The following is a 25,870-nucleotide window of genomic DNA, read 5'->3' as shown; positions in this document are numbered from 1 at the left end:
AAATACAAACATGTACAGCTAATATATAAAATATGTAATTACATAAACGATATTCTAGTGATTCAATACCTGGCTAATACTGATTTGCTGTTTCTCTTTTGAAGAAATATTGCTAACCTTAAAGTTTCGTTTTCATGCATTTACATTTATAAGTAAAATCGTTTACAAAATAGTTTACCTTATCATTCAACAGTATTCCAAACAACATATAGTTCCTAGATTTCTAACCAATAAAACATCCTTCTTGTAAATATTAAAGTGCATGCACTTAAAGAAGGCTGTAAACTGTTGTCCCTGCGCTTTACGTGTAACATGTCATGTAATTATACAGGTGCATGAGATCTCGCACATGCGCCTTGTCATCAGTGCAGTCTGCAGTAGCGAGCGTCCTGCGCGTGCCCACCAGACTCAAGCTGCGAGGCGTCACAACAAAGCTGGTAAGCAATACACAGGTACAGCCAATTTAATGCAGAGACCAAAGGGCATACCTAATAAAAACCGTGTGGCATAAAATGGCTCGCCGAAGCTTTGCGATGTCAGTCTTGTTTATGTTGTCTTACAGTTAGCACTGAGACTAACCATGTATGCATTTTTATACATTTTTTGCACGTAATTACGCCGTAAAAATCACAGCGATATACAGGCGCACTAACTAAATAGATGTCGAAGCACTTTACGTGAAGCGTGTGTCTCTGCCCGTGACCTTCTCGACTGCGCTTAGCGACAGTGCCAAACGGGGTTTGTCTTATTTAAAGGGCTGTCAGACACCCGCAACATGTGCGCCCTGACTGTTCAATAGACACGTTCGCACGATTATACCCGCTTTAAACCGTTCAATCGATTGTCTGGTACCATGTATTAATGTTGTGTCATTGTGTAATTATTTCCACACACGCAACCATCTAAATAGGCCTGTATGATATTATAAACAGCCGCTTCATGGTAAATCGATTCCCTGCATATGTACAGCGGGAATGCGGCAGTTATGGGTACATTATGTTATTTCTTGAGCTTGTAGACAATGGTCATGTTTCTATTGTGTTGATAAGTTGTCAGATTACTGCATTAGGACGCCCTGTGACCTTAAGAGGCATCTGTAAAATGAGATTATTTCATATTATTAGCTTAGGTAAATTTATCTGACCCCACCCACACCTTCACAGTCTTACAGGTGGATAACAAATGATTCCCAAGAGCTCACTTTCTTTGTGTTTAATCTTCAAATTGAAAACATTGCTGTTTTACCAAAAAATCCAGTCATTTTATATCCATTAATATGATCACAAATCAAATTAGACATCTGTTGTAACCTCATGATGACAGTGGACATTTACAATCATGATTTCACTCTAGCTCATTTTAAATTGGTTAAACTGATAGTGTTCAGCACAACCATCAGTTTCCCCAATAAAATGTAAATGTTTTTCTTTTACATAAATATGTTTGCATTTTTGATCATTTTTGTTGGTGGGAGTGTGCAGCTTAGTTTTTTTCGACAAAATGTTCAATAATAAGCTCAATACCTTGTTATCACAATCATTATTTTGTTATTTATTTCTCATTTCAGACATGAAAATAAGTAACTTGATTGCATTCATGTGTATGTGTTTGTCCTGGGTTAGTAAGATGTCTGACGAGAGTGACATTGCAGTATTCCATGAATCAGCAACTACACTCTGTCACACAATTCTTGCACACAGACATAGATTCTGATAAATAAACTGTGTAATTTTAATAGAGATATCCCTTATGCTTTGTTATTTTTAAGTTATTGTTGTCTTTGAGTGCTTAATTATAAAATTACACCATAGAAATGGTCAAGAAACATTACTGTATTTATTTTCCCCTCAGCCAACAGGGGGCCTCTTTTACATACCCCAGAAGAAACATTAGAGAGGGCAGTTAAGAGATGTGGAGATCAGATGACAGTAAGTTATTATTTTTTCTTTATTTTGTACATTTAGAAATGTATTTGACATATGTTGGACAAGATTGCACATAGTAGATATAATAAAAGGATAGTCCACCCAAAAATTAAAACGACCTGCCCTCAACCCATCCTAGGTGTATATGAATTTCTTTGTTCAGACAAATACAATTGGAGTTATATTAAAAAATGACCTGGCTCTTCCAAGCATTATAATGACAGTTGACATTCAATAGTTCGATAGAAGTCCAATAAAGTGCATCCCTCCATAATAAAAAAAGTACTCCACACGGCTATGGGGGGTTAATAAAGGCCTTCTGAAGCAAATCAATGTGTTTCTGTAGGAAAAATAAGAGGGTGAGTAAATCATGAGGTAATTTTTGGGTGAACTATCCCTTTAATAATTCATTGTGTCACAAGCATGTTCATATGTTTCAGTTGTGGAAGAGGAGAGACCTAGTATACCATCAGAGGTTTTTCTCCAGCAGCCTGAGGTTCAAGATGTCCACTCTGATGAAATTGCACTTCATAGCGTCTCAGAGCCAGAAGGGCGAGAGATAGAAAAAGGGACAGAACATGAGAAGATGGACTGCAAAGACAAACAGAATTCAAGCAAGTCTGTGTCCCAAAATCTAGCTAATCAAAATCAACCCTGTCAGACAAGCGAGATTGAGCATGTCGGAATGATCAAACAGGATTATGGGACTGAATTGCCTTTAAATGACACTAAGGGTGACCTTGACCCAGGTAGGAAACCCCAGGGTGAACTACCCTGTCCTCGCTGTGAGAGAAGGTTTGCGAGTAGTCAAGGCCTGCAGCGTCACATACAGACACATGCTCTTTCGACCTGCCACACACAGCGGTATAAATGCAGTCGCTGCAGAAGGACTTTCAGCACATTGTTTAGTCGTCGGAGGCATGAGAAAAGACATGAAACTAGAAATAGGAAGACGGATGATCTCACGGATGCCCCTTGCACTGCCAGCCAGAATGTGCCTGGCAGTGCTGAACCTCTAAAAACGGCATCAGAGCCAAACAAGTGCATTAATGGTGAACAAAAGGACGATAAAAACAGTGACGTCAAAGCCTCACATGTCTGCAAGTACTGCAAAAAAGCATTTAGGACTCATACTAGTCTAAGGAGGCATCAGCGCAGGATCCACGAGCGCCATCTTCTTCCTAGAGGAGTTTATAAGAAGGTCAAAATCATTCAAGAACCTGAAGGACAGCAGCTTGTTGAGACGGCGCAGGACAGCCATACTGCTAACGCAAAATGTGCAGAAGACATTGATCAGGAAAGGGAGTACATGGTTGACATCTCCAGTAACATTTCAGAGAATCTCAGCTTCTACATAGATGGGAAAATTGTCTCGACAAGTGCTGTAAGCAACTGTGAGGTAATTGAGATGAACTCCGGTGGCTCTGCCGTGATTGGATTAAATGCTGTTATAATCAGTCCAGCTCAAATTACACAAGCTCTTAAATTAGAAACTAATACCAGCGGTTTTACCTCTGACCTGTCTGGGCAGTCCTCAACCAGACGTAGGACATCAACCCCACCATTACTCCCACAAATAAAAACAGAATTAGAGTCTGAAACCATTTTGAGTACCTCCTCATCTTCCTTGTCATCCTTAACACTGTCCTCTACATCCGGAGCTCCGCTGGTTGCTACTCATTTACCTCAGTGCGTTGAGACAGTCGCCTTTCACAAGGAAAAAACTGTCTATCTGTCTCCGAAACTCAAACAGATCCTGCAGAATCAGGATGGGAGTAAACAGGCATTTGCGCTGATTGCTGATGGCCACAAATTGGGTCCTCCCTTATCCCTAACTGTTTTACCTGCAACAACATCTAGATTTAAGAGAAGGACAACCTCCCCTCCCAGCTCACCCCAGCAAACCCCTGATATGAATATAGAAGAGCAAGATCAGGATTCTACAAAAGCCAAGATACCAAAGTTGGAGAGCCGTGGGTTGAGCCCTTTGGGCAATGAAGAACCTGAGCCTTTGACTTCACCCATAAACAGCTCTGATGGAGCTCCAATGCAGCAACAGATCTTGCCGTTGGACTGCTCTGTATCAAGAACTGGTGGAAACTCCTGTAATCAACAACCATTGGACCTCTCAAATTCTGTGGTCAAGCAAGAGAGCAGTGATGCCTTAGCAGAGTCCATTCTGGACTTAAGTATTAGTGGAAAGAGTTTAGACTGTGACCCAGCTGGAGTCTACCTCACTCAGCCTGCTGTGAGGAAGAGTAAACCTAACTCTAGTATGCTTCAGAAGGTGCTTATGAATGAGTACGGTGGGGCAGACGTTCCTTCGGTTGAAGCTCCAGCTGCTGAAGGCGTCCTCAGTGTTTCTGGCATAGCAAACCTTGCAGTTGTGGCAGTGTCTGATGCAGGTCCACCAAAACCTGAAAAGTTCTTGTTCGAGTTGGCTCTTCCTTCTGCTTCAATCAATCCGACCCCTCCCCTGCTCGCTCCCATCAGTATCCATCCACCTACCCCAGTCCCTCCACCTCAGTGTTCATCTCCGACTTTTGTATCCTTCCTATCGACTCCCACAGTGGAACCCAGTCAGGACATTCAAACTCTTCATTCAGCCTTTGTGGTAACTGACAATGCACCACCCACAGGGTCTGGGGATGACTGCGCTGATAATCCTGTACATCTTTCACAGGGTGATTTGAAAGTGACAATCCCTGACTGGGGTTCCTCTGCTCCTGGAGGTCTGGAAACTCTTATACCTGCAGTCCCTTCACTAAGTTTACAAAGCCCTCACTGGGTTTCTGATCCTGCGGTATGTGAACTAGCTCAAAGAACATTGGTTGTAGACTCTGTGCTGGCTTCTGATCCACAGATATTTTCTCCACCTCTGCCTGTTAACCAGTCCAACGTCACGTCCTTGGCTTTTCCTCCAAACACTGTTGTTATTGAGTATACAGTTGCAGTGCAATCTACGGAAAATATTCTTCCAGCTCTCTCAGATAAAATTCCTGTTGATGCATTACAGCAAGAACCTTATGTCCCAACGGAGCCACAACCTCCCAGTCCTGACACCACCCTGCTAACTGAAACCTCCACAGAGTTGGCACCTACAGAGCAGTCAACAAGCCATACAGATACATTGTCCCTCACTGCTTCCACCAGTGTTGCTGAAGCAGAGAGCAATGAGAATGGACAGGAAAATATCCAGTCCTCTGATTGTTCTAAGCAGGAAAACAAATTTGAAGAAGAGTTACCTCCCTTGCATCCTTTTTGCAAGAACTTCATGTGCAATGTTTGTGAACAACCCTTCCAGTCCATGAAGATTCTTAGTCAACACATAGGTGAGCACTCAAAGGAGTGGCCCTACAAATGTGAATTTTGCGTGCAGTTGTTCGAGAGTGACACAGGTTTGCTGGAGCACCGTTCCAGTTATCACGGCATTGGTAAAATTTACGTTTGTAAAACATGTTCTAAGGAATTTGCTTTTCTCTGCAACTTGGAACAACATCAGCGAGATCTCCATCCTGGTCAAGAGTGCTCACACACTGAAGCAGTACATGGCAAGTTAAGACCTGAAAACCATAACAGTCCCAAAACCAACATGGCTGATCCAGTCCTTCCAATCACAGAAATTAAGCAAGAATTTGACAACACAACCTCAAAGGCAGAGAAGGATGTCTTGGAGAACACTTCTGAGGAGTTGTTCACGACAATAAAAATCATGGCATCTGGAGGGGTCAAATCAAAAGGACCAGATGTACGTTTAGGCATTAACCAACACTACCCAAGTTTCAAACCACCTCCTTTTCCATACCACAACCGGACACCAACTGGGACGACAGCAGCATCAGCCACCAACTTCACCACCCACAACATCCCTCAGACCTTCAGCACAGCTATTCGTTGCACCAAGTGTGGTAAGAGCTTTGACAACATGCCCGAACTGCACAAGCACATCTTAGCTTGTGCAAACGCTAGCGACAAGAAGCGGTACACTCCTAAAAAGAACCCTATACCACTTAAGCAGTTTGCAAAAGCGCAAAATGGGGTGTTGTCACCTGCAAGGATGGTTAATAGTAAGCAGAATTTCTCTCAAAAGCTCGGACAACCAAAAAAAATGAACTTTCACAATTCGCCAGTTAAGATGAGTATCCTGAATAAGAAGAAATCTCAGCTGGTGCAAAGGGGCAGACCTGCTGGGGGAAGAAAGGCCTTCGCTCAGGATGACCTGGGCGTTTTTGCATGTCCTCACTGTAGGAGAGAGTTTACATACAATGCTAGTTTAAAGAAACACGTAGCTTTCAGCTGCCCCATGAGACCTGCCAGTAGAATCTCCACTAAAAAAAGAACACTGAGCATTGTTTCAGCGCAGGAGAACAACGGGAGCCTTCGCAGACAAATTGCAAATATGAGCGCAAAGCCACAAGGGTCAGACCAAGGCCCAAAAACAATAACAAAGAATCAGATCATTAAGCAAAACACAGCAGTTGATTCCACTCAGGATTTTAGGCTTAAAAGATCTACCATTCTGTCAACATCTGTGGTTCAATCTAGCAAAAAAGCCAAGCCTATTTTAAAAAGTGGCTTTATGCCACAGCTGGCTTCAAAGCAGATAGTCTTCTCTTCTGTCACTCAGGTTAACTCTCAGGAGCCAGGTGTTCGGGTACATGTTTTAGGGAGAAAGATGGAGCAGAGAGTGGGTGACATAAAGATACAAACCAGAAGAGAGGACCGTTTGTCTCTGAGGTTGAGAGAGAGAGTAGGAGGACCTGTTACTCGTAGTGTGCAGCAGGCCAGCACCACAACAACAGTCCTTAAACAGCCAGACAGTCACAACATCATCATGCGTCCTGTTGTTCTCCAAGTCAAGAAATGAGACTTGTGAAACGAACAAAAAATGATTACTGATTTCAGTCATCTCTTTTCTTGAAAAGGGATAGTTCACCCAAAAATGAAATATCTGTCATTAATTACTCACCCTAATGTCGTTCCAAACCCGTAAGACCTTTGTTCAGACATTTTTGATAAAATCTGAGAGCTTTCTGACCCTCCATAGACAGCAAGGGTCCTACCATGTTCAAGGTCCAGAAAGGTTCAAAAAACATCGACAAAATACTCCAGTCTATTGTAGAGACTATCCTCCCTATATGCAAAATACACAAGCTGAAACACCAGGGGGCCCCCTTGCTCACAATAATGATTTAATTTTAGTTTTGTTTAAGTGTTTGGCTCCCGGTCAGTCAAATCAAATCCGTCAAATCCTGTAACTTGATTGTTGTATAGTCTCTGAGTTGAAAGCATACCAAGCTGTGGAAGAGACACTGTTTCTCAAACGCTTTCCGTGAACACGATTCGACAAATGACAAATGAGTTTTATTCATTTATTCATAACCACTCATCCCCCGCAAACCCCGGCGAAAACAGTTTTGCGTAGGGCCCCAAGAAGTCTAGGATTGGCACTGAGCCCATGTGAGCTTGTGCCAGTGCTAGCGACAAAAAACGTTGCACTCCCAAAAAGAACCCTATACCATTTAAGCAGTTTGCAAAAGGGCAAAAGGGGGTTTTGTCACCTGCAAGGATTGTTAATAGTAAGCAGAATCTCTCTCAAAATGCTTGGACAACCAAAAAAAATTGACTATAAATCAGCGGTTAAGATCAAAACGAGAATCCTGAATAAGAAGAAATCTCAGCTGGTGCAATGGGGCAGACCTGCTGAGGGAAGAAAGGCTTTTCCTCAGTATGACCTTGGCGTGTTTACATGTCCTCACTGTAGGAGTGAGTTTACATACAATGCTAGTTTAAAGAAACACGTAGCTTTTAGCTGCCCCTTAAGACCGGCCAGTAGAAACCCATAAAATTAGGGTTGTCACATTTGGACTATTTTCTTGATGTTCTTGGTACCTTTCTGGACCTTGAATGTGGTAGTTGTGTTGCTGTCTATGGAGGGTCAGAGAGCTCTCAGATTTTATTAAAAATTTCTTAATTTGTGTTCCGAAGGTGAACACAGGTTCTTCTAATGACAGAATTTTCATTTTGGAGTGAACTATCTCTTTAAAATAGCTCCTTAATGCAACATATATCTGTAAATAGGATCCATCATATTGGACATTGTTTAAACTTAAAATGATGGCTGAAATAAGAATGCTCTTGTTTTTTCTGACTTTTTTATTTACTGTCTCAAACACAGCAGGCTATAATATATACATTCTAACCATTATGGAATCCCATTACTGTCTATTCATATAATGACATATCAACGTCTCATTTGTAAATACATTTGCTGTCTGGAACAATTTATTGTGCTAAAACAGGGGGCTATATTCTTGGATATCTGTATTTAGCTCCTATACTCTGCTCTAACACACCTGCCTGTGGTTTTCAAATGACCTTGATAAGGTGGTGTAGGTGTGTTAAATCAAACCCTGAACTCATGCACTTTATGCTGTAGTTCGTATTTACCTGATTTAAATGCATTGCAATACAATTACTACTGATTATTTATTAATGTTCGTATTCTGTGTTTAAAAGAACGTGTTCAGTGAGTTTCACTGGAGCACAGGTGTTATTGTAATGGTAACTCGCTTCTATTTTTGTAGATTGTGTTAGTTGTGTTTTATTTGTTGTATAGATGCAGTCTGGACTCTTTATGCATGCCAGAGATTTCATGTTTGAGTGATAGTGTGAGTGTTTATATATCGAACTCTGCACTGTAACACAAATGCAGCAGGAGAGGAACAAGGAGGGTCAGAATATACTACATACTTGACAACATCTGCACCTCAAGGAGCAGGAGAAATTTCGATTCTGTTCACAAACAATATTTATGAATAATGTCTCTGTATTTCTCTCATCGTTGCTTTTTTGTGCTATCCTCCTACTGCAATATAAACATATTTGGTTAGTGATCACGTGAGTCTTCATATTTAATAGGTCTCATTTTTTATGTACATGTTTGCGAAGAATTGGGGAAGGTTTTTTTTGTGAAATACAAAAGCATTTGCCATCAGTTCTGGAAATGTAGCCCTGAAGATTATTGTTGAATTTGCACAGATTTGTCTTGCTGAAGGTAAACTAAACAAAAGGCCTAAACAAATGTTTCAAAATAGTATTTCCTTTAAATCAGAAGACTTTTTTTTTGTTTGATTCCATTGTAATGTTTTAGAACGTGTTAACAGGTAAAAGGTTTATTAAAGCGTTATGAACACTTAATTGTTTACACTATGATTGATTGTTGTGACTGAAAATGTTACCAAAGCATGCCTGTTTGAGACATTTACTGTATTAATATCAGAACTTGTCCTCTGGAGAGCAGTCTGGACTCTATTTAGTCATTAACCATCTCACATAGAAGTTCCACTGCAGTTTCATTAAACCTTTATATGAAGGTGTGATGTAATATCAATCAATTTTTGAAATATTGTAGGCTTACTGAAAATTAAAGTTCATATATTTATTCCACTGCTTACCTCCAACCAAAAAGTTTGCTTTGTGGCATTCATATTCTTGACCCCAAAAAGAAGCTTCTTTAATGTGAAATGTACGTGTGGTCAGGGAAATGGTAAAATAATGTTCAACATCTCCAGGGTTGAGTTGAATCTGTATACTTCAGAAACCTTGTTCTTGAATGATTGAATAAATTGCTCTGTTTTAAAGTTCATTTGATGAATGTGTGTTTGGTTTTCATTGCTTAATTGCGTGACTTCAGAAAAAGGAAATGACTGTACAAGCCAAACAAGCTGAACTACATACACGTTATCATAAACATAAAAATGTCAGTTTTTCATCTTACCCGAAGAATTATGCATCCCAAGAATGATGTCAGTGACATTTCAGATGCATTAAAACAGCTCTCACAAGCCTCATAAACACAATGTATGTTATATGTATGAATAGGACTAAAAACGGTCTTTTTGACTGATATCATGCGAAAATGCAAAACCAAAACTGTGACTTAAGTATCCTCTCAGTTACTCGTTCAGTCCACCGTTACTCAAAATATCTGGGACTGAAATTCATAAACTTTCAGTTGGCAATATCAGATTTTAAGTGCAAGGGTACTCTGACCACACCCGTAAATAAAGGCTGTGGCTAGAAGGGATACAGCTATAGCCGGAAGTGACGCAAAATCTCGCCATAAAATTACAGTATATTGAATTTGCTACATATCACATTGTTTTATTAACGTCTATACCTACCTCTACCCTAAACCCTAAACTACCCATTTCAGTAATGTAAATACAGTTATCATTGTTGTCCACCGTGACAAAAATTATGCAATATTGAGCCAGTTTAATAGATTAAATTCGTAGTTTTTATTTAAATGTATTTAATTACATACTTCTTGAGTGTTTATTGTCTTATTAACTGCACAGCTGTTTAGCTACTTAGAAGAATTGAGAAAAATTCAACATTTATATTTATTACTAAGCTACATATTTTACGTAAGAATTGTATTAAAGCTTATTCAGTGTGGCAGTGGTGTAAAGCATATGTTGATGCTGATGCTAATAAAAACCACTGGGTGGCGGCATTGACTCGCCTCACGATCGCATCACAATGAAATTTACACCTCCGTCGCCCACATCACTGGTGTCTTCCAGTTTTCATTGTTCAGAAGCATGCATTTGCCGAATGAAAAGTTGAATCTGTCCTTCATATTAAAGCACTTTGGTAACATGAAACGGCCGTAGTTTTATGAACATCATTTAGGCTGCGCAATGCAGTCTATATTGTCCGTTTCGACAGAAAAGAAATAAATAACGAGCATCACGCCATAAATGTTCCGCCCTGAACATATTTCTTGAAAGCTGATTGGTTAAAGAATTTGGCGCTGGGGGTTGATGGACATGTTAGGTCGAGATAAGGGCGGGACCAACAGCTAGTCCTTCAGGCTGAAATGAGAATTTACTGCATGGTGTTGCTTTTTGTGAACGTTCAGATCACATTTCTTGATTTTACACAGATTTATTTTATTGGAAAGCCTTTATCTGCTTGCAGGTTCAGTAATGTGTGTATATGTAATGCCTGTTCTCTCTTCCACCCCTCGCCCCCTCCCCTCCTCCCCTCCTCCCCTCCTCCCCTCCTCTCCTCTCCTCCCCTCCTCTGCCTCTCTGGGTGTAAACAAAGCCGAAGTGGGTCATTTGTCGCGGTATGAGAACAGTAAAGGTTCCGCATCCCTGACGCATCGCATGCAGAGCCGATGAATTCTGGATCAAAACCGCAAAAAGAAAAAGTAATTAAACAGAGCCGCTGCTCTGATGCATACATGTAACGTTACATTGATTAAAATTTCCAGACTGACAACTTATCCATATCCGACATCTGCCTTTCCAAGAAAAGAATCTTCAGTGTTTTGTTGTTATGGGGTTGCCACGACACTAGGAAAACGCTACACAAAAGAGCAAGGATGCGCTTACAGACGCGCTCGCTCCCCGCCTCCTCCGGGTGGGGGATTCTTCTCTCAGTTGTTTTTTTTTTTTTTTTGACCGTTTCAACACGTAGCATGAGCGAGAGGCGTTGGTATCCAAACTAAACCAAACCAAACCTCCCCACGCCCGGTCTGAACCGGTTCGGGGGCAGTGCGCGCTCCTGGAGACACCCTCCCCTCTCCCTTGCTGAAATTCCTGCCACGCGCTCACACACACACACAAAAAAAAATCTTACGCGCTCGCTCCCGCGCATACGTCAGCCCTCCCCTCTGCCTCGCTTCCCCAACATCTCCCATTGGCTCCTGCGGACATCTCGAGCCTCCTCTTGTTGTCGCATCTTATTGGTTCGCGGTGAGGACTCTGTCCTACGATTGGTCAAAGTGAGTGCGAGCCCTTCTCGCTCATTGGCTGGTGCGGGCCGTGCATGAGCGCGAGGGAAAGAGTTGTAAACGCGAAGCGCGTGCTGGAAAAGCCGAGGCGTAGGGCTGAGAGCAGCGCGAGCACCGGAGATCAGCAGGGGCATCACTCGTCACAACATCCAGCCTCTCATCCGCCCTCTCTCCATTTTGTCGTGGGTTTTTTCGTTTTTATCGTTTAAGTGTGACTCGTGGTGAGCGACAGTACCCGAGTTCCGCAGCGAGGCTTTTGTTAGCCCGTGTTGGGGGCAGTTACTATTGCCCCTCAGTGGGGGAGCGCGTTATCATCTTTCGGTTAACGTATTTGGGAGGCAAAACCGCAGCCTCTCACCGCGTGTTCGTCCAAAATCGATTTTAGGTGTGTTGTAGCGTGATTTCGGATCTGGTTTGACCGGATTAACTGGGATTTTTTTAAAAAACAGCGTCGCGGCTCTTTGTGTGGCTTCAGCTTCGTGTCCCTCTTGCAAGCTACCCAAAGTTCCGCACTCCGAGCTCCAAAACATGTGCTCCCGGGTGTGGTTCATCACCGACCGGCGGATCAGCCAGGAGTACCCGCAGGTCCAGATCCTGCGAGCTCTGAAGGAGCGCTGCGCCGAGGACGATGTTGAATTCCGCTATCTTCTAATGGATGAGATCGTCCTGACCATCACGGATGGACAGCTCGGTAAAAAAAACGCACTCACACATATACATACACATACGCGTTCTGTCTGTATGAGCACGGAAATTGTTTTTGTGTTTAAACTGTTGAGTTGGCTAAATAACCGGTCAGTGTGGATGGTTAGCGCGCTTGCATTAAGCGGATGTGCATCACCGTTTGAGCGTGTTTTGTGTAGACGTGCGTGTGGGTGACCGCCTAACCCACTTTCAGCCAGTCGACCACCACAGTCTGGCCGACGGATGGAAGGCGTTTAAAATGTTGAGAAACTGTTGAAATCTTGTCGAGTGTTTGATATTTTAAACAGCGACGTGAATGTGTTTATATCGGGGTTTATTGTTGCACCATGTGCGCGCGAATGAGCGGACAGTCACGAGTGTGCGCGTTCATTATCAACATAAAGCCTAGAGCGCAGATGGCGCGACGCTCACAAAGACCCGTTATATTAAGGTGCTACACTTTTAATAATTGTGTCTCTTTTTTTTTCGTTTTACCCCTTCGGGTGTTTATATTCAAAGCGCAAGCTTTGTTCCAATAAATTAAACTGAGATGTTATGACGCATTCGCGCGATCGAGGATCCACATACAAAGGGCTTGCATCGAAATAATCGATTCGTCACATGCAAACCTCGACAGAAATACGATTTATAAAAACGTTAAATCAGTCGGAAGATGTTTGTACCGTCGTTCAAACGATTATTGATGTAACCGCATCACGGTATGGTAGCCATACTATAGATCCAGATATTGTCTAATGAACTTGAGGTAACGTTATCCAGGATGCTTAAAGATACACGCACCTATATCGAATCCTCTTAGTCATGGATTAATCTATATTGTTTTACCAGTTTAGTTTTATAGCCACTTATATACTTAACATCTGAGACAACAATGGCTCCTATACCAAAGATGATTTCAGGTCGCTTTAAAACCTACTGTGTGAATTTGGAGCTTGCAGAACTGACTAGAATATGAAGAATACATCTGTGATGGACTGTTCACAAAATCATCTTTCCTGTTCAACCTTTATGGCTGATTTTCTTCATTGGCCTACAAAGATGCTAGGCAGAATGTTAGAGGCTGGCAGCCTGAGTCGCCATTCACTTCCGTTGCATCTTTCTTTCCATGCAGTGCGAGTGAATGGTGACTGAGTCTGTCATTCTGCTTAAGGTCTTCTTGGAGGCAAGACATACAGGTTCAGAACAACATGAGTAGGAAATGTTTTCGTTTTCATCACAACTATCCCTATAATAATCAGCTGACGGTGAGTTGCAAAGTGCTTCATAAGACAATGATCTGAGTCATTGACACCACTGTTGCCATTGTGGGTGGGTGGGGCTGTTTTGCTTTGAGGTGACAGTATTTCTTTTGGGGCGGCAGATGGGGACTGGGATGTAGTGCATTTTGCATGGGCCTGAGGTAAAGGGAGTGGCTATGCACCAATGCAGCTTTGCTTTGAATCAGCTACTTTAAGTTTAGCGGGGTGACTTTACAGCATGAATGACAGCCAGTCTAACAGGAAGACCGGCATGGACAAGATAAGTGAAGGAGACAAGACCATACTGACCTACTTTAATGCAAAGGTAGACGGCTGTCTGGAACGCGTGGCAGCAGCACAACTGGTGCAGGTTGTTGGCATGTCATATTTGCGTGTGTGTGTGTATGTTGTGTTTAATCTGCTGGCCCGGATCCTGTCTTGGTCCGATTAAGAGGTGGTTGACAGTTGGTCAGCTTTGGGATTTAAACCCCCAGAGATCCTGACATTCTGCTGGTTACATCATCAACGTGAGATGCAGAGTAGGTCAACACTTGATCATGATCTCTTGTGTCACACACACTGCCACATCAGAATTCCTAAACATGTCTTGTTTAATTGAAAGATGGTGCCAATTCATTGCTGAACCCGTTGACAGGCGCCATAAGAGTGCATAGTTATCTTATCACCTGCTGTGTGTGTTGCACCACATGCGGCAATGAAACAATCAATAGGTAATCAGGGTTCAAGACTTGCAGCTGTGATTTTCACTTCATTGATGGTGTGAGCGAAGTGCGTGCGTGTTACTTTTTGATGTCAAGTGTCCATTCCTCTACGAGATGCGAAATCTAACACCAATTTAAAGTCTCATGCATGCACAAACTGCAAGCATGCTAAATAAATACAGGAACATGCAGATAATGCACGTGTGTCCATATTGGTGGTAGGTGAAACTTCAGACTGTAACGATTTAATCAACCACTTCCCAAGATGTTTCATTATATGCTTGGAAGGATTTTATAGATATAGTGGAGGATGGAAACGTGCAATGTTTAAATGGCATTGGTATTTGTTGTGTGGTTGATTGAGGTAGTTCCCCTTGATAATGTCAACTGGATAAAGCAAATGAGGAAGGCAGTTCACGATCCTCGGTGTTTGACACTACTGTGTATTCCCTGCCTTTCAGGATTGAATTTAGGGTTTCTGTGGTGTATACTAGTGTAATCATACAGGAATTGAATGCCAGTTCTAACCCTGCACACAGATTGGTTTGTATGTGTTAATATGCAAGTTGTTTATGGTGGTCTAGCTTGATTATGAATCAAAAGCCAACTTGGTTGGGGTTTTTAATTTTGTCCTGATTGTGGTTGAAACGGTGTAATTCTCTAGGATGGCTTTAAATGCGGTAATGGGGCTGTACTGCTCTCTCATTGGCAACTGAATGACTTGTATTCAAAACTAAAAATGCATTTTAATTAAGTAAAACAAAAGTCCTACTACTGTTTAAAAGTTTGGAGTCAGTAAGATTTATCATATATATGCATAAATGCCATACTTTTGGGCATTATGGGAAATGAACACTAAATCAGTGATTTCTGAAGGATAATGTGACACTGAAGACTGGAGTAATAGCTACTAAAAATTCAGCTTTGCTGATCACAATTAATTGCATCCAAAATAAATTGTGTGTATATAATGTGTACGTACTGTGTATATTTATATATAAATACACACACATGGATGTATATATTTAAGAAAAATGCTATATTTATGTATAAAATATTTATATGTAATATAAAATATATTACATTTATATTAATAAAAATTTGTGCTGTCAGACAATAAATTTAATCGTATCCAATTTTTGTTTACATAATGTGTGTACTGTGTATATTTATGATGTATGTATGTGTACAAATACACACATCCATGCATATATTTAAGAAAAATGTTATTGTATATTAAATATTTATATATAAAATAAATTTTATGAATATAAATTAATACATGTAAATATTTTCAAAATATATACAGTGTTTATATATACATAAATATACACAGTACACATTTATTATGTAAACTAAAACTTTTATTTTGGATGCGATTTAATCATTTGACAGCATTAAAAAATATCTAAAAACATACATTATGTATACATGTATGTGTGTATTTACATATATTTGTAATAAATATACAAGGCACACATACATAGTTTATGTACACACAAACTTTTATTTTGGTTGCGATTAATTGTTGGACAGCCCTATTTGCACAGGAATAAATTGAATTTTAAGACTTTTAAAACCGCAAAACAAATGTCTTGGTGAGCATGAGGTGTCGTTCAAAACCATTAAATTGTATCAACCCCACATTTTTGAACAGAAGTTTCTATTGATTAATTGTGTGGTATTGTCCAGACACGATTAGTTGTGGTATCTGTTAATGGGGTTACTTGTCTTGTTTGTTTTTGTCTGCTTAACTACCTGTATCTAATACCAGCTCAGCTCACCCTCACAGCATACCTCTAAAATAGGTTAAACCTGTGTCTATACTGTGCTTAATACAGCAGGTTACCCTGAAATTCTCACTTGCTCTAGATTTGGTGTGAGTGTAAGATTGGGCTGTGTTTCTTAACACACAGTGAGACCGCTGCCGCAGAACTGACAGAAGGGGGAAGTGAAGGAGGTAGACAGCATGTGGGTTATATATCCTGAGTCTGTGGATGCATTTACTATTCGAGCCAGGAGAACAGAACTTGATTGGCTTGTATTAACACGTGCATGTAAGATAAAACAAATAAAGAGGTGTACACTAACAAGTGCCTGAGGGCTGATTTCTTGTCGCAGTGAGCATATGACTGTCATTTCCTCCGGAAATTAGTCAGACCGGTATGAACCTGATCTGTTAGCGTACCTTTTTGGTTACAGTTGGCCTATATAATGTACTGTCTTTTTTTTTTTTTTCCCCCATGGTGTGGGGTTAAAAAAAAGTCAATAAATTAGCATGATCAAAACCAGTGAAAAAATGCTAATGTTCCATGTTAATCAGTGTTTTGAAATATTGAGTAAAAATGAATTGTTTCAAAACCTAGTGAGCCCCTGACACCATCTAAGATGGTGGATATTGTGAGAGGAAATACTATTATACAACACTGTTCAAAAGTTTGAATTAAAGATGCATGAAGTTGAATTTTTTTTTTTTTTTTTTTTTTTTTTTTTTTTTTTTTTTTTTTTTAACATAAATGCTGATGTTTTGAACATGCCTCATAAAATTAGTATTTAAAATGATTTCTGAAGAATCATGTGACACTGGCTGCTGAAAGTTCAGCTTTGCATCACAAGAATAAATTGTATTTTATAATATATTAAAATAGAATAAAGCTGTAATAACAGTTCACTATTTATCTAATTATTTCATAGTTTGTTGTAATAAGAAGAAATAAATTAGTGCACCTAATAATTCTATTAAAATCAGTTGGGACACATTGCAAGTTTCCAATACGTGAGTGCTATTTGTGTAGCGTGTATGGCTGATGTCCGTGTAGAGCAACTTATGAGGTTCTATGACGTCTAGGATGCTGCCTATGTAGGGAACACTGTATGTTTTAGAATAGAGCTGTAAGATATAGAAAATTCAAAGCAAATGGTAGTCAATACAGTAAATAATGTTGCATACTTCAATTTCTTCTTGTGAATCAATAATATCTGTCTCTCTATGCCTGTGTAGTCCTGTCATACTCTTCTGACTGCATGTATTCGCTTCCCATCTGCTTTGATCCATGAGAGGAAGAGGGAATGCTGATGTAGCAGTTGCTAGTGAAGATGCTGAGTCGTGGTTTGTGTGTGTTGCTCCATCCTAAGATGGCGGAGAAGCTGTAGAGATTAGAAATTCTGTGACGCATTCATGTTTTGTCTTTCTCATGGCTCCTTTCGTATCCTCTGTTTTACATTTCCTGTTATCTCCTGAATGCTCAAACGCTTGCTTGCTTTTACGTAATCTCTGGAATCCTTTCTTGTCGTCATCTGCTGTTTAGTGCGTTCTGTCCCATCCAAACATTGAAATTACATATTTGACATTTTGATGAAAGTTTGATTGCTCTTCTAATTGTAATCCGCGTGTTTTGTGAGGTAAAATCCAACGAGTGCCGGTTTTAAGACCGATTTTAGATTTTACTAAGTGAAGGCTGGTGTTAAGTGAGGATAAAACCTAACTGGCATCTTAATTAAAAGCAGAAAGCAGTGCAAACTAGGTTAGTGGGTCAGCGTGAACGTCGCAATAGCGAGGCAAAGCAAGCAAGCGAGCGACCTTCTGCAGTATTGTGTAACGCCTCTCAGAAGGAGATCAGCTATTTAGTATTGCAGAGATGCTGTCGTGTGTGTTGTTTTGTAATCCAAGGCCAGCTCATCTGTCATACTGTTTGCGTGTGTGCGAGGGAGAGAGAAAAGGGCGACACATCCAAATGAAAGTCTGGCTCTTATTGGTTGCCCAGATACATGAGTGTAATCCCTTCACAATACTGTGCCGGCCAAAACACAGACTGCACTGCCCGTACTGCAGCATTGTGATTTATCTTCCCTTTCTTTCTCTCGCTCTTTTTCAGGTCTGCGGGTAGGGCAGGAAATCGTTACCTCATACCCGCAAGTTGCCGTGGTGCGCGTTCCAACCCCATGGGTCCAGTCGGACAGCGACATCACCGTTCTGCGTCACATGGAGAAGATGGGCTGTCGTCTGGTCAACCGGCCTCAGGCCATCCTCAACTGTGTCAACAAGTTCTGGACTTTCCAAGAGCTCGCTGGACATGGAGTGCCTCTGCCAGATACGTACTCCTACGGTGAGAGAGCATCTTTATGTCTGAAACACGACAGTCTCCGATCTGTAATAAAAAAAAAAAAAAGGAACGTTTTTTCTATACAAAGAAACGCTGGTATAGAAATTTTTATATAGAAGTTTTTCAAGAAAGTCTTTTTATGTTGTGACCAATAACAAATATGTGACCCTGGACCACAAAACCACTCATAAAACCACAGATGTATTCGTACAAATAGCCAACAATACATTGTATGGGTCAAAACTATAGATTTTTCTTTTATGGAAAAAATCATTAGGATATTAAGTAAAATCATGTTCCATTAAGGTATTTTGTAAATTTCCTACCATAAACGTATAAATTTTTTTTCGATTAGTAAATTTAAGCTTTGCCAAAAACTTTTCTCAATATTTAAGTTTTTTTTTTTTTTTTTTTTTTTTCCCTCCACCCTCAAATTTTAGATTTTTAAATATCTCTGCCAAATATTGTCCTAACAAACCGTACATCAGTGGAAAGCTTACTTATTAAAAAAAATAAAAAAAGAATGTAGCCTTATTGACTGGTTTTGTGGTCCAGGCACATGGTAGACACAACAGAGTGGGAGAAGAAGAAAAATTTTATATATATATATAAAATAAATAAATTGTTAAATAATAAATAAATCTTTATTTTTAAAAGAAATGAATACTTATCCATCAAGGATTCAACTGATCAATTGATCAATCGATCAAATTGATCAAATGTCACAGGAAGAATATATGCCATTTAATTTCTTTTGAATTGTCTATTCATCAAAGAGTCCTGCAAAAAATATTCATCTGCACAGCTGTTTTCAACATTTCTAAAGGATCATGTGACACTGACTAGATTAATGGCTGAAAATTGAAATTTGAATTATTTATTTATTTTTTTTAAATTAAAATGGGAAAACTCAAACAAGAGAACAAGACAATAGAAAAGAGAAAAAAAAATTATTATTATTATTATTATTATTATTATGGCTTACCACTGTAATAAATCAATCTGAGAAGAAATTATTGGGGAATTACATAACTAAATCAAACAAGACAGAAAATAGATAAATAAATAAATAAATAAATATTTATACTCCAGTATTCCATACATATACCACATTAATTAAACCCTCTGAAAACTGTTGTTTTATGTTTTTAGTAATGTTTCACAATTACTTTTTTTTTCTGTATTTTTTATTTAATAAATGCAGCTTTGGTAAGTATAAGAGACTTTTTTTTTTTTTTTTTTTTTCTCCTCTCAAATCTTTTAAAAAATCATAATGACCCCAAGTTTTTAAACAGCAGCGCATGTGTATGCGCTCATGTATTTGTCGTTCATTCATCCAGACAACGGCTGTTTACGTGACAGTCTCCTGTTTGTAGAATGAAAGGGGAAGCCCTCATGACTAGCTGAAGAAAACCAAAATGAAACGGCAGAGAGAGAGAGATAGAGAGTGCAAAGGGGAGGGGGTGTATAACAGCAGTTACAGCTGCTGTAGTGACGTGTTCCTGGCAGAGCCGGTCTGACATACCCTGCATTTTCTCTCTTTCGCCCCCTCCCATTGAACGCTAGTTCATCTGCTCAGCTCAAGCCAGCCAAACACATTCTGCATCTCAAAGAATCTTCTCCTCACAAGCATGAAGAATATTTATATTTGAGCATGTAGAGAGTACAAAAACCAATCCAGCAGTTATACTTTCTGCGGTTTGGGTTTGAGCTTAAATTATATTTCCACCCCCTCTTTCTCTTTCTCTTCTCTTTATAGACTCTCTTTCCATACGCTTTCTCTGCTTGTTTCATCTTGGACACATTCAATCAAACCAAAGGTGGCATTAAATGAAAATACTTTGTCATTTATCAAACACTGATGGATATCATTTTGAATTAAATACAAGGTAGAACCATTAAACCTATTTTATTCCTATTTAACATCTGTAGCTTGTAACCTGCGTTCAGGTTAAGTCATAAACATAGAGTTGAAAAATAGATCAGGCCCAAATTTATAGCATTAAGGCATGCTACGGGTTATTAATTGTCAAAATAGATGATTAGGGGAATTTTCTTTATTCTTTTTTCCTCTACAAAGTGACGGTTATTTATAGTGCAGCCTCTGAATCAAACATGTGGCTGTCATGTTTCATTTGAAGAAGATTCTCCTAAAACATCTTTGAGCCATTAACCTTGAAAAACTGGCCACGTAGTTGGACAGCGCACCATCCAGGAAATGGAAAACGACGTGCGTGGCAAAAAAATCTGTCAGTCTTGCAGTCCTTCTCATGTGGATATTGAATGTCTCAGTGTTGCTTGTTTCATTAGAGCTGTTTGCATCTCTCTCAGGAATCTCGCACTCAAATTAAATCTCACTTTTAATTACATTCATTACACATTCACTAACCAACATCCGTGTTTGTGTGTCTCCAGGAGGACACGACAACTTCCGCAAGATGATCGATGAAGCCGAGCCGCTGGGTTACCCCGTGGTGGTGAAGAACGCTCGTGGACACCGAGGTAAATCACAATGTTCAGTTCTAGAACAGCCGCTGTGCATAATGGGTCCTTCGGGGATCTGAAAGAAACAGGCCACGTTAGACTTCAGATCTGGGTGCTGACAAACCTTCAGGAACCCTGAGAACACAAATGCCTCTAAATAAGCTTAGAAACATCATCTCTTTTACCTTAAAAACAAAGGTTGTCTGTCTTTCTCTCTCCAAGTGCACATAAGGCGTCTTTGTCCTGTACTGTTTTTTCAAGCACATTTGAAGAGAGTGTGTGTTGAAAGCATAATTTTCTTTTCAACTGCTTTTGTTTTAATAGTAGTTGCTGATCAGCAATCTTACAGAATTACAGTCTCACGGTCAGAGTAGAACTCGCTTTGATGCCAAGACCAGCGGCCACACCTGAAAAATATTATTAAACTATGTCATTAACTTATGATGTGTTTTGTTTACTTTTTTGTGCTGAGAAATTCTCCCAGGTCTGCCCAACCAATCTGTGTACGCCATTTTTAGAGTGCAGCACTTCGTGTCTACAGGTTCATGCATGCATCGATCTGTTTGTAGAGTCATTGTAAAATGGAGCATTGCGTCATGTTGCAGGTTTTGTCAGAATTTGAAAACGCATGAAACTTAATTGTGAAGTTAAATACAATTAAAATGGTATTTATTGTCCATTTTGATACAAATCTATTAATTTAATTTTTACAATTAACCCCCCCCCCACCCAGTTATACACTACCAGTCAAAAGTTTTTGAACAGTAACAGTTTCTATTCTATTCTATTCGAATATATTTAAAATGTAATTTATTCCTATGATCAAAGCTAAATTTTTAGCATCATTACTCCAGTCTTCAGGTTTTTTTTGTTTTTTGTTTTTTTTGTAGACATTTATCGTTTTATATAAATTATTATATTATTATAATTATTATTATTATTATTAGGGGCCAAGCACCAGAGGTGCGGTGGCACCTATTGTATCCGTTGGCGTTATTATTATTATTCTTCTTCTTCTTCTTCTTCTTCTTCTTCTTCTTCTTCTTCTTCTTCTTCTTCCGCCGCAAGTCTATGGCAGCCCATAGAACCGCTTGCGGGAAAGTTGTATAATTTTGCACACTGATAGAGGACAGTCCCAACATTAACCATAGCAAGTTTGGAGTCTCTAACTCAAACTCTCTAGCGCCACCACCTGTCCAAACTTTCAATAATTTCATGCTAATAACTTTTGAACCGTAAGGCACAGAATCAAAATTCTTTTTTCCTCTGAATCCTTGGCTCATGCCGAGTCGAATGAAGTCCAAAATTCAAAAATTGTAAGGTTTAGTTTTTTTTCTATAAATTTTTATTTGTAAAACCTACTTTTTCGAACTCGTCCTAGACGGTTTGTCTGATTTTCACCAAAATTGGCTCAGATCATCTTCAGACCATGCTGGCAAAAAGTTATGGAATTCAAGTTGATTAGTCAAAACGTTTTCGAATGACGCGCGAATAAATTCTACGAAAAGCACGCAAAAATGGTTGTAAGGCTATATCTCCGCAACGGTTTGTCATATTGAGGCCAAACTTGGTGTGTTTTATAACAAGCATGACCTGAGATTACCTGCAGTGTTTCAGCACAGTGCCACCTAGTGGTCAGGAGATATGAAAAATGGGTCTTTTTGCTTATAACTTCTGAATAGTTGGGCCAAAAATCATGAAACCAGTCTCTTTAGATTCGGTGAATCATGCCGAGTCGAACCATATCCAATTTTCCCATGTCAGCCATTTTGGGTGTCGGCCATTTTTAATTTAGCTTTAAAATGCTGTATCTTGAGAACGGATTAGCGTATCGTTTCGACATTAATTACAAAAATGTTCGGCACCATGCCCGGAATGTACATAAAAATTTTGGGGCCAGCGCCACCTTGTGGTCAAAAGTTATAACGAAATTTCAAAAAATGCTAATAACTTTTGCGTACATTAGCCTATTGAAATGAAACTGATTTTGATAGATTCCTTCGGTCATGCTGAGAACACCGATACCAATTTTGCCAATTTTGGCTGAACTTCCTGTCCGCCATTTTGATTCATGTTGAAAACCTACTTTTTCGAACTCCTCCTAGACCGTTAGTCCAATTTTCACCAAATTTGACTCAGATCATCTTCAGACCATGCTGACCAAAAGTTATGGATTTCGTGTCGATACACGAAACCGTTTTCGTTTAGCGCATCAACGAATTTACTGGAAAGATGCCAAATTGCATCCGAGTCTGTATCTCTGCAAAGCTTTGACATATTGACACCAAATTTTATATGTGCTATTGTCACCACACTCTGACCAAGCCACATCAATTTGGTAACAGTGCCACCTATGGGTCAGAAGTAATATGCCCTTCACTAAACATTAATAATGAAATTTACAAAAATGCTAATAACTTCTGTTTACATTAGCCTATTGGAATGAAACTGATGCCAATAGATTCCTTGGGCCAAGTCGAGAACATTGATACCCATTATGCCGAAATTGGCCAAACTTCCTGTCCGCCATTTTGATTAATGTACAAAACCTACTTTTTCGAACTCCTCCCAGACTGTTAGTCCGATCTTCACCAAATTTGACTCAGATCATCTTCAGACTATGCTGGCAAAAAGTTATGAATTTCGTGTCGATATACGAAACCGTTTTCGTTTAGCGCATCAACAAATTTGCTGGAAAGATGCCAAACTACATCTGAGGCTGTATCTCTGCAAAGCTTTGACATAATGACGGCAAACTTTGTGTGTGTCATTGTCATTTCACACAGAACACGTCACATCAATTTGAAAACAGCACCACCTGTTGGTCAAAAGTGATAAGCCATTAAATTTTATTACGATTGGTTGTATTTATGATTTTTCAGCCATTTCAACTGATATTATCCTAAAATGGCTTAAGTTACTCACTGTTGTAGTCGGTCTGCTGCTCCTTGCCGTGCTTAACTCCTCATTCTGCCTCTTTTGTGCTTGGCCCCGCAATTGCTGCTGAGCATAAACTAGGAAAGTCATGGAAATGATTGGTTAAAGGTGTGGGAACACACATGTAAAGCAGGACTTGTGCGCACATATTTCAGTCAAACCTTTGTTAAAAAGGGTATTGGGTCGACGAACTATGGATAAAAATAATACATTGCACACAATGTTGACCTTTGTCAGGCTGTGACTTGTTTTAAAAGGTTTCCTCTGACCCATGGGGAATTGGGTTGGGTGGCGGCAGCCTGATGGTTGAACATCTGGAGAGTTCACAGCCCTGCTGTATCACCTTTGTACCCTTGAGCGAGACGCTTAACCCCTGTTGCTCTAGGGGACCTCTCCCTGCAATTAGTGTCTTACGCATCTCTTTCAATCTGTTCGATGACAATTGAGTAATTCTCTTCTCTTCCCCACCTTCTCACATTCTGCATGTGTCCAAATACATGCTGGGTGTGTATCAAGAGTGTAAAGTGATTTATTATTTTGTGAAAGGGATGACACCAATTCACATTTGTAGTCACATGATCTTCATGCAATTAACCCTGAATTGTTACAAGTTGCTCATGTTGTGTTTGGTTGTTATGCAGAGAAATCATTAATTGAGCCGTTGGCAATGACACCTCAAATTAAATATTGCTTTTTGCTTTAGGTAGTTCCTAAAATGAATTCTGAGAATTGTAGAGCAAGTCAACGTACTTGTTTTTCCTGGTAAAACCTCACTACTGAATATTTGATCATGGTGTGTCACATTTTGATTTGTACAGGTAAAGCTGTGTTCCTAGCCCGGGATAAGCACCACCTGTCGGACCTGTGTCATCTGATTCGCCATGACGCCCCGTACCTGTTTCAGGAGTATGTCAAGGAGAGCCATGGACGGGATGTGCGAGTGGTTCTGGTCGGGGGGAGAGTGATCGGATCCATGTTGCGCTGCTCTACCGACGGACGCATGCAGAGCAACTGCTCACTGGGTATGCAATCCCACACTCACCTCCCTGAAAATGTTGTAATAATAATAAATTTTATATATATATATATATATATATATAATATTATTATTATTATTATTATTATTATTATTATTATTATTATTATTATTATTATTATTAAAAGTATGAAAATAAACCTAATAATAAAAAAGTGTATGTATGTGTGTGTATATATATATATATATATATATATATTTATATATTTATTTATTTATTTATTTAAGGTTTATTTTCATACTTTTAATAATTTTAATAAAAAATAAATAATTCTATATGGCTTTAATTTCTATTTATTTTTTTTTAAGGTTCATTTTCATACTTTTTAAAATATTTCTGTTTTTTTTTTTTTTTTTTTTTTTTTCTTTCTATTACAGTTTTTTTTGTTTTTTTTTTACTTTTTTTGTTTTTTTTAATATTTCTGTATGGCGTTATTCATTTTATTTTATTTTTCTATTATAGGTTGTTTTATTTTTAGGTTAATTTTCATACTTTTAAAAAATATTTCTGTATGGCATTATTTTTATTTTTTAATATTTGACTTGTGATGTAAAATTTCATTATGTAGAATGTTGATTTTTGTGGCTTTTTTTTTTTTTTTTTTTTTAATTCCATAGGATTTATAGGAGATTAATTATTAATGCTTTTGCTATTGGGAAGGGGGACGTGTATTATTGTTTTTTTTTATATAATAATAATAATAATAATAATAATAATAATAATAATAATAACAACATATAATATAATATAATATAATATAATATAATATAATATAATATAATATAATAATATTTTTAAATTATTATTATTGTTGTTGTTATTAATGACCACCAATGCAAATGGTGTCTCAATTTTAGTACTATTTATACACTATTATAATGTTATTTATTTAATTTTCTTTTTTTCTATAA

General features: G+C 39.0%; 3 protein-coding genes across 3 annotated transcripts in view; 2 read left to right on the top strand and 1 right to left on the bottom strand.

Moving 5' to 3' along the window:
• The first annotated feature begins 360 nt into the window (after positions 1 to 360).
• Positions 361 to 9,573, top strand: prdm2a (PR domain containing 2, with ZNF domain a). Its single transcript, XM_051117634.1, has 3 exons — positions 361 to 437; positions 1,852 to 1,928; positions 2,366 to 9,573. Exons 2-3 carry the CDS (start codon positions 1,910 to 1,912, stop codon positions 6,790 to 6,792), a joined length of 4,446 nt encoding a protein of 1,481 aa, XP_050973591.1. The 5' UTR covers positions 361 to 437; positions 1,852 to 1,909; the 3' UTR covers positions 6,793 to 9,573.
• A 2,193-nt stretch (positions 9,574 to 11,766) lies between these two features.
• The window catches only part of rimkla (ribosomal modification protein rimK-like family member A), an 18,463-nt gene continuing 4,359 nt past the window's right edge, over positions 11,767 to 25,870 (top strand). Inside the window, exons 1-4 of the mRNA XM_051117861.1 lie at positions 11,767 to 12,424; positions 18,274 to 18,504; positions 20,917 to 21,003; positions 24,741 to 24,944. Of these exons, the coding sequence (XP_050973818.1) occupies positions 12,262 to 12,424; positions 18,274 to 18,504; positions 20,917 to 21,003; positions 24,741 to 24,944 (685 nt within the window). The 5' untranslated portion in view covers positions 11,767 to 12,261. The remainder of the gene's footprint in view (positions 12,425 to 18,273; positions 18,505 to 20,916; positions 21,004 to 24,740; positions 24,945 to 25,870) is intronic.
• zmynd12 (zinc finger, MYND-type containing 12) overlaps positions 18,438 to 25,870 on the bottom strand; it is a 26,874-nt gene continuing 19,441 nt past the window's right edge. The window contains exons 8-9 of the transcript XR_007828310.1: positions 20,891 to 21,061; positions 18,438 to 18,546 (exon numbers count right to left, since the gene is read on the bottom strand). The gene's annotated coding sequence lies outside the window, so the exon portion shown is untranslated. The remainder of the gene's footprint in view (positions 18,547 to 20,890; positions 21,062 to 25,870) is intronic.

The sequence above is a fragment of the Labeo rohita genome, chromosome 8, assembly GCF_022985175.1.
Source record: "Labeo rohita strain BAU-BD-2019 chromosome 8, IGBB_LRoh.1.0, whole genome shotgun sequence".
NCBI classification, from domain to species: domain Eukaryota; kingdom Metazoa; phylum Chordata; class Actinopteri; order Cypriniformes; family Cyprinidae; genus Labeo; species Labeo rohita.
The sequence above is the reverse complement of the archived record's forward strand: the minus strand, read 5'-3'. Positions and strand labels throughout refer to the sequence as shown.